The sequence below is a fragment of the Cyprinodon variegatus genome, unplaced genomic scaffold (assembly GCF_000732505.1).
Source record: "Cyprinodon variegatus isolate N-32 unplaced genomic scaffold, C_variegatus-1.0 Scaffold1766, whole genome shotgun sequence".
NCBI lineage: Eukaryota > Metazoa > Chordata > Actinopteri > Cyprinodontiformes > Cyprinodontidae > Cyprinodon > Cyprinodon variegatus.
The window spans coordinates 44,741-54,021 of record NW_015152219.1 but is presented as its reverse complement, the minus strand read 5'-3'; the positions used below and the strand labels follow the sequence as shown (position 1 = coordinate 54,021).

Sequence of the window (9,281 nt, the reverse complement as noted above, 5' to 3'; positions counted from 1 at the left end):
TCTCAAACTTCCTAAAAAGTGTTTTTAGAAAGTAGGATTTCTTCTACTGGAGGAATAAACATGGAAACCTTTGACACCTCTCCTGTTTACTGGATGTTTATCTGATCTTAGTTCAAATTACAGAGAAAAGTCAGAGATTTTACTCAAGCAGGAGAAGCGAGACTTTACAAGAATATTACTCGAGTAAAAATCAGAAGTATGGAACAGTAGAAGTACTTCTAAAGTTTTATTTATTTATTTTTTTCAAAATGTTATTGAAGTAACTGACTTAATGTAATTAGTAATTATCCACCTCTGTCCTTATTCTCTCTTATCCTCTGTGGTTTATAGGTGTACTCACATTGTCTGCATCAGATGTCAGTATTTAAATCAGTCTTTTTCCAGTTTCCCTTCAGCTGATGGTGTAAAAATAGAAACAGACTCAGAGGAGCTCCACCTTTTTCAGCTTTTATTCTGCTGAAGCTCGCAGTGAAACACAGATCCGCTCCTTTGGGTCTGATTAGATTCAGCTCGGAGGTTTTAATTCAACTTTAGTGTTTTTTCTTAATGTTTTCTCTGTTGTGGATGTTTGAATGAAGCTTCAGAGAAACAGATCGGCTCAAAGCGGAAATGAATCCTTTACTGACTGCTTCATTGTGGGCTCTGCTGTCTGCCGCCTGCTTCTTCCAGGCTGCTTCTACAGGTGAGACTCAGACAGGTCAACTGTTTACAGTTATTTACAGACAGGAAGAATGTTTGCCTTAAAAATGACTTTATTCTGTCGATAACAACCATTTACTGCGATCCCGCCGCCATATTGCGAGTGGCACGCGTAACCTTCCTGAAAAACAAACCTTGTCTCTCTGCTGGCCACCTGATGAGAAACTGTCTAAATCTATAAATCCTTAATGAATGAAACCTGAACCTCACGCTTCTGTTTCTTTAGTCTTTTCTTTTGTCCAAAATTTATCAAAAATATTTTTTACTCTTTACAAGAGTGACATCTTTAGAAATTATTATTGTTTTACTCTTCAAAGGAGGAAAATATAACATAAAGCGTCCTGGATTCTCATATTTTGTCCTACTTTCAATGTTATTATAACAATTATATGCATCATTCAAACCAGTTCAGTTCAAAAATGCTTTATCAATTTCAGAGGGAAATTAATCAAATTAAGAATGATCAATTAAATATTGATATCCACTCAGTATCAATAAAATATCTATTTAGAGTAAAACTTTATCCTATTTAAAGTGGTTTATTTAATATTGCATATGATACATTCTGTCAAATTAATTGATTAATGGAACTTTTATGATCAATCGCTACGATTCATTGTAGATCTGTTTAAAAAAATATATATAGTCACATATGTATGTATTTATATTTTTATCTTTATTGTGGAAAGTTGTTTTTATGATCAATAGCTACGATTCATTTGTTTTCTTTTTTGTTTTTTTAGATCTTTAAAAAAATTATATATGTTTATTTATATATATATGTCTTTGTGTTTTATTTTATTTGTTTTATTTTATTTCTTTAGATGATGAATGTGTGCAATGTAGTGTTTGTATACCAGGAGTGTGTAGCAAAGATAATGTCCCTCTGGGATCATTAAAGTATTTCTGATTCGGATTTAATGCTGCAGTTTTGAACCCCGGAGCTGTAAATTCAGAATAAGTAGAGAGAATATGGAAAAGAAGAGGGAGACCCCTTTTTTTAACCTTCTGCTTTGTTTCATTGGCTAGATTTTTCTGCTGTTTATTGAACTTTTCTATTGGTCAAAATGCAGAATTGGATGAGCTGCAGGGATGAGAAGCAATGTGTTGATCTCAGGGTTATTTTAATCAGTTAAGCTCCTCTAAAGGTTTCAGTTTTTGCTGATGTGTCGTTTTCACATTGACCTAGCTTTGGTCAGGAAGCAGAGCGGTCCACTTTGACCTCTTTAATCTTTCTGCTCTGTGTTGTTTTCTCTACTGCAGATCAGAGAACCATCAAAATCACAGCTGAACTTGGAAAGAACATCATTCTGCCATGTAGAGCTCATGGGAACAGGAGCATCATAGCTGTGGAGTGGAGCAGAGTGGATCTGGGCTCAGAATATATCCTGGTGTACAAACATGATCGGATTGATCCACAAAGCCAGCGTTGTTACTTTAAGAACGGAGTAGCTCTGCAGGAGAGAAAGATCACAGATGGAGACGTTTCTCTGGTTCTGAAGAACGTGAGGACTGATGACAGAGGAACGTACCAGTGCAGGATAGCTAAAGAAAAACTTGTCCACACCGTCCAGCTAGATGTAGCTCCTCCTCCTCCAGGTGAGTCTGTTTACGTTTGGATCAGACCCTCCAGCAGCTTCCTGGTTCTTCATGTGACAGAGAAACATCTCAGATTACAGTTGAGAGGATAATGTGGGACAGAACCGAGCTGGTACCAGTTTAGACCTCAAAACAGGCCAAGTTCTCATGGTATCGAATCAACAATATGGTGGAAACCTTTAAATAAAAGTACAATTAAAGAGTTTCAGGTGTTCTATTTATTATGGATTGGTTCGATAAAATGACATTTTTAATGTGCCATAATGTTACTGATCTGATTCATCTACTGTAGTTAGTGTAGCGCACAGTGTCACTGGGACCTTTATGATAGCCTTTAGAAAAAAGTTTAATATTTTATGGTTAATATGAATTAAATGCATGTTCCTGTTGGGAACATGCATTTAATTCCAGTTGCCCAGGTGACCCTGCTGTTCCCTCCCTGTGCTGTTTTCCTGGATCTAGTCGGCTGTGTGTGGTTGGACCGCAGTTATATCCGCAACCTGTCAATAATATCAGGGTTTCTGAGAACATCAGTCAAGGGGAGTTTTCAGAAGAAACTTGAATTAATCCAGATGGATGGAATCATTTCCACTAATCAGATCAGATTATAGCATCTGAAAATATTGAATCCACCAGGTCAGTTAATGAGACCGTTCTTCTGAAACATCAAGATCTGGAAGCAGAAGAGAAATTATTTAGCATCTGTCCATTCATTCATTCAATTATTCATTCATTCCGTTAAAGTAAAAAAAAAATAGCGAAAAAAATAGCGAGGTAGTGAAACGTCTTCAAATCTTGGAAACCAAGTCCAGTGAATTTTTTTTGAACTTTTACAGAATGACCATGACCTGAATGACTGAGAATCTTCATCAGCATATTCATTCATTCATACATCCATCTATCCATCCATTTTTCTTCTTTTGTCTCCACAGATCTTTTTGCATCCTGGGCTGTAGCTCTGCTGGTTTTCCTTGGTCTAAGTTCAATTGCACTTCTCTTATATCATTTTCGGCACTATTACTTGTCCGGTGAGTCTGAAAAACTACATTACCCATAATACTCATGATCATAGCCTGATGTTCTGTCTTTACCTTAATCGTCTCCATCAGGATCTTAGGCTCTATAGTTCATCTCTTTATTTCTGAAGAACCTTTTGCTGGATCTCAGTAGATCCATATATCTTCGTCTGGTTGAGGACACAAAGAAACTAACTTAATTAACTTCAGTTTGTTAAAATCACAGAAAATCACATCAAATGTCTTCACAGGTCAGTTTACAGAGATCATTCAATGGAGTCATACAGCCAGACTGGTTAGAAATGTTCTAACTATGGAAAACCAGTGAATTACATCCAGTCATTGACTGTACAACATTTGTTCCTCCTGGATGAGCATGTGGAGCAGGTAGATATCAGTTTGGCGGAAGCAGACATATAATAGGAACATAGGAGCACCGATCAATAAATAGTTTCTATGTTAGAAAAAATAACACTAAATTAGATCTGAAAAATAAACCTTTAAGCAGATGATCTCTTACCCAGGTTTAAGGTCAAAGAGATTAAAATAGAACAGGGTTAGTTACAGACAAAGATAGTCCCATGGCTTCTTCTACTAGAGAAACAGGACTAAACTCTGAAACACAGGTCAGATTCCATTATCCATGGTTGAAGTTGTCGATCACAGCAACTCAATTCATATTTTTCTCCAGGATGGAGTCACAGCCAAACAGGAAATGACCAGATGAAGCTACTAAAATGAGAAAAGCAGATGTCTTACTATCATTTAAGGCTATATGTGATTGATTTTTATTTTTACATCAGGTTCATGATGTAATCCAAACAAATAAAGTGATGCTTTAATGTATTTAGCTGAGTTTTAGTACTTTGTTGTTTCTTATATTGCAATCAAAAAAGTTTGAATAATTGTAGTATATCTTTACAGCTGGTCTTAAGTATGCCTGAATTACCCGCTTTCTTTCTGAGCGTATGAATCCTTTCTATCATAAAACAGGGCCAATGGGCCCAGTATTCAGGCGAGTCAGACAGTGGGAAGTTTCAAAATGTTTAATGACTATAAACATGTTAAATGATAACACAAAATAGAAACGGAACGCAGAGCTGTGAATCAGGGCACATGCAGCAACTGCGAGTGGCGCAGGGCACAATCCATCACTGGCACTCTGGTTCAGGGAGAAACACAGGTAAGGGACCACGATAATCTGACAGAAGATGATTATTGGTGTGAGTCACTCACCTGGTTTAACAGTTCAGTTCATCCTCTTGGGAGAGGCAGGATCCAGCCAATGTACTGCCAACGAGATGCTGCGCTGAGCCATCCAGAGTGTCCCTAATGAAGCAAACCCAGTGGACAAGCAGAGGACCGATCCAGGTCAGGGAAACAGTTCAGAACAGGACCATTCTGAGATCCAGGAGTCCGTAGCCTGAACCAGGGGTTTCAAAACAAACAGGAACAGACAGATCCATGGCTCCAGGAATCCGCAGAGCGTGAAAGCAGGTTCAGAGTTCCAATGAGTCCAGCAGCTAGCTCAGATGGAAATAGGCAGGCCCAGTGGTGGAGAGGGACAGAGACAAGACATGGCACCAGGATAATTGCAGAACTTTAAACAGTACTCCTCCTAGAAGCCAGGATTATGGGAATGTAAAGGGAGTTCCCCCGCACTCCGAGCTAAAATCAGAGGGCTCTGCAGAGCAGAGCTGGGACACGAACATGAGAGAGGAGACAAACACTAACACCCTCTCGACACACGGGCACCCAAGAGTCAGGACATGGACTAGAGACTTAACTAAACTCAAAAACAAACAAACATGAAAAACTAACATGAAAAATTTAGAATAATGATCTGTCCCCCATAGCTGGGCTGAACCCTGTATAAAGCACCTGGAGCTGGTGAATAAGATGAATGATAATTAGAGCGTGGGAACACCAACATGAGAAAGAGACATGTATGTGACCATCAGAGCTTCTGTCTGTCCTTTTTTCTCCTCTCAGAATACAGGGTGGTGGCGGATTCAAAGGAGGAGTCTATCCTGCTGCCCTGTAAGACCAGACCATTACTGCCTGCAGACGCTAGAGTGGAGTGGATAGACGGAAGCAACACCAAGGTCCATGTGTATGAAAACGGATCTGATCAGCTTGAAGAACAGTACTGCCTCTACAGAACCAGAACCAAGATGAATAAAGACCCACTGAGAACCGGAGACCTCAGTCTGACTCTGAAACACCCCACAGACGGAGACAGCTGGACCTACAGCTGCAGCGTCTACAGCAGGGAGGGAAGCATCCTGATGGAGAAACAGATCCATCTCCACGTCAAAGGTTAGAGGTCGTTTTAGTCATCCAGTTATTTCCTTATAAAGTCTGCCTCAGCAGGACCTACAGCTTTAGAACAAGAACCTAAAAAGTCCTTCATGGAGTTTGGTTCTGCAGCAGATAAACTAAAGATGACAAAACCAAAGGATCCAGGCTCTGATTCCTCACCTTGCCTCATCTTCTTTTGTCGTTCTCTCAGTCCATCAGGTGGTGGTGAAGGAGGGGGCGGAGTATGTTCAGCTGCCATTCATAACAACGCCTGATCTGCCAGGAGATGCTGAAGTGATTTGGTTGGACAAAGAGAGCAGGATTGCCCATGTGTATAAGAATGGTTCTGATCAACCTGGAGAACAGCATGATTTCTACAGGAAAAGAAACAAAACCAAGATGAATAACGACCCACTAAGAACCGGAGACCTGAGTCTGACATTGAAACGTCCCACAATGAGAGACTGTGGAGAGTATGGATGTTCAGTCACAAAGGATTTATACATCCTGAGAGTAAAAAAAGTCCAACTTATTGTCAAAGGTTTGTTTGTTCATAGTTGGAGTCTTAGATGGTACAGATTTAATAAAATGTCAGGAAACTGCTGAAGGCCAAAAAGAGGTTTTGAGGGTTGTCAGTGACCTATCCCAGACATTTAGACTTTGGTTTTTGGGTCCATCATAGTTGATTTAGTCCAGAAATACTTGTTCTAAATTGAACTGTGTTTAATCAGTCTGATTTCATCCATTTTTAGTACAAAAAAAGTCATTGACACCGAAAAACAGGCCTGACTCTGTCATCTATAAACAAAGGTGATGATGGCAGCGGCACAGCTGATATTTCTCTCCAGGATGGAGTCACAGCCAAACAGGAACAGACCAGATGAAGCTACTATGAGAAAAAGCAGAGAGAAAAGTTAGAGATTTAACTAACAAGTACTGCATAATTTGAGAATAGAGATATAATGATGAAAAAGGGGTCCCTATGTCCTCCAGCAGCCTAAGCCTATAGCAGCATAACTATAGAGATAGCTCAGGATAACCTGAGCCACCCTAACTATAAGCTTTATCAAAAAGGAAAGTTTTAAACCTAGCCTTAAAATGTGACACTCGATAAAATGAAGTCTTTTCAAAGCCCTAAGCTCCAACATCTTCTGTATTCTGTCTCCTCAGCAGGGACAGCTCAGTCCAGGACCAACCAGAGGACATCAGGACCAGAAGCATCTCCATTGATCGATGTCATATGATGGCTGATCAGTTTGTTGATCTGTCTTTGATTAATGATCCAATCTGAGTTTTGGATGAAGAGAGGACAATGGATCCAGACTGCAGACTCTTTATTAATCGGTATCAATGAAGTGGATTCAAAGCATTTCCAGTCAGAAGGATCAGACCAGAAATTTTAATGGGTAAAAACTGTCCCCGCTTATAAAGACACCATCATTAGGTCATACTGCCCTGGCTCCACTTTAACAGATAATCCTGCTGCCTTTATGGAAACTGAGACTTTAATGTTTCTAAACCTTGGAATTGTAGAAGCAATTTATAGAGAAGATGCAATCATGGTTAAACAAACAGTAGAAACTCTTCAGTTTCCCCCCAAAAACTGAAGAGTTGCTTAAACGGGGTCTGAGTTTACCAACCAAGAGCTCCTCTTTCTGCTGGAGTGGAACAACCATCAAGTTCTTTAGTTATCTTTGAGCAACTTCTGCGATTCATTGGAGTTTCACTGGACTCTGTGGTTCTGAGTTTTAAGCTGATGATTCAGATGAAGAAGAACCCAAGTTCTGCCAGATGGTCCAACACATATCTGCCCTCAGCTTCCACATGGACACACAGCTGCAGGTGAACCTGAGGTGGTCTGTGGAGAACAGATCTCGGCCAACTGAAGGTCTGATGTGTTTATGTTCCAAAAAAAACCTTGGGACATATTAACACTGCATTGAGAACAGATTGACTATCTGAGCCCAATTGGACCCAGAACCAATCTTCACCACCTGAGGAACAACCATCATTATTTTATCAGCAACTGAAATCCAGATGCATAAAAATATGAGCACTTTTATCAGTTCACTTTTAGAGATTCAGATCTTTAGAGTGCCTTACACTCTACAAGAACACTAAACCGGTAAAAACCTGCATTTTCAGGCTGTAAGCTGATGTTCTTCCAGGTCATGTTTAAGGGACAAGCCTCCGAGGACGTCCTTGGAACCCCTGGGGTTCCTCTATATTAAAACCCTGTTTTCGAAGTCAAAGGCCTATTTTTTCCAAAGATTTAACTCCACATACTGTAGGTCTGAATAATGTCTGACCCTGCAGGCAACAGATGACATTCTTCCAGTCTGATCGAGCTGATCAACAGCAGCTCACATTTTCAATCATCAGTCAGCCATTAGCTAGACTCTGAAGCGTTTCCTTATCAGGGCATTTAGATTTGTTTACGATCTTGGAGTTTTCTGATGTTATTTTTCCACATTGCTTTTGGAGTTTTTGTTAAAACAACTCACTGTTTTATGCCAATGTCCGGATCTGATATTGATATCTGCCATTAAAAAAAAGACTGGATTATAATGGTCCGCAATTTAAATTCACTGCAAATGTATTTGTTTTAGGTATAAATAATGATCCATTGATTATTCCTTGCTGACCGGACTTTTCCTTTAAAACCACATTTCTAAAGTGATTTTTCAAACCTGGGATGGTTTTAATGGAGAAAATAAAATCTGATGAATGTTGGAACATTAAGGAGCAGCTCTTCAAAGGAAGATCCACCATCTAACCTATCCTACAGAATAATATCTGCAGACTGAGTGTGTTTTTCACGCTCCTCCTGACATCACGATGTCATCCAGATGAACAGGTTTTTTTGGTCTCCGTGGGTCAAAGTTGACTCACAGCTTTCTTAAAATGCTCTCCTTCAAAACAGTGAAGCAACAGCTGGACCGGTTCTGAACAAACAAAAGCTGATCCCTTCGTCACAATAATCCTAAAGTTTAGCGCAGTCGTTTGAAGACTTTATCTGTCAAGGAAGGTAAGGACCTCAAACAGATAAAACACTGTTTGAAAGCAACTTTGGTTTATGTAGAAGTTTCTGTAATTAACAGAAAGTCAAGAATATACCATTCATAGGCCTTATTAAGCAGACAGTCTGTCTAATTTTAATGCAACCCTGAAAACTCTCCTTTTTTTATAAAGCTTATAGTTAGAGTGGATTTCAATCCTTAGAGAGCCACAGTGGCCAACTTTACCCTCCAGACAAGGTTAGCTCTACCCCCACTCCCTGAGCGCCTTCCATCTTTGTTTTTCTGTTTTATTTGTGGTATCACTTTCTCCTAAACACTGGCTTAATCAGAAGCAGGTTCTGATTCTTTTATTTGATCCAGAGGAAGTTTGTTTGAGCTTTTAGCTAGATGTTGCATTGTTTTATTTATTAATAATGATTATTCTAATTTCCTAAAGATGGATATTTAACCTCTAAAACTGTCCTATGTGAACATTTATTTTACTATTTATCTCATTTAAAGATGTTTTTCTTCTATTTAGTTCTGGGTGCAGTACTGAGCTGCTCAACAAACCAAGGTTGGTTGTTCAAAATATTCCAGATTGTAATCTGTCAGCATCACCATGTTCATGTTCTTTTACATTCCCAAGTATCAAGTCACCCTTAGT

The 9,281-nt window shown here is 39.3% G+C and overlaps 1 protein-coding gene across 1 annotated transcript; it reads left to right on the top strand.

Moving 5' to 3' along the window:
* Nucleotides 1-434: 434 nt before the first annotated feature.
* LOC107104494 lies at nt 435-8,555 on the top strand. The gene is made up of 6 exons (XM_015404497.1): nt 435-682; nt 1,963-2,298; nt 3,231-3,326; nt 5,307-5,633; nt 5,827-6,156; nt 6,786-8,555. The coding sequence occupies exons 1-6, from the start codon at nt 610-612 to the stop codon at nt 6,857-6,859; spliced, it is 1,236 nt and encodes a 411-aa protein (XP_015259983.1). The 5' UTR covers nt 435-609; the 3' UTR covers nt 6,860-8,555.
* Nucleotides 8,556-9,281: the final 726 nt, after the last annotated feature.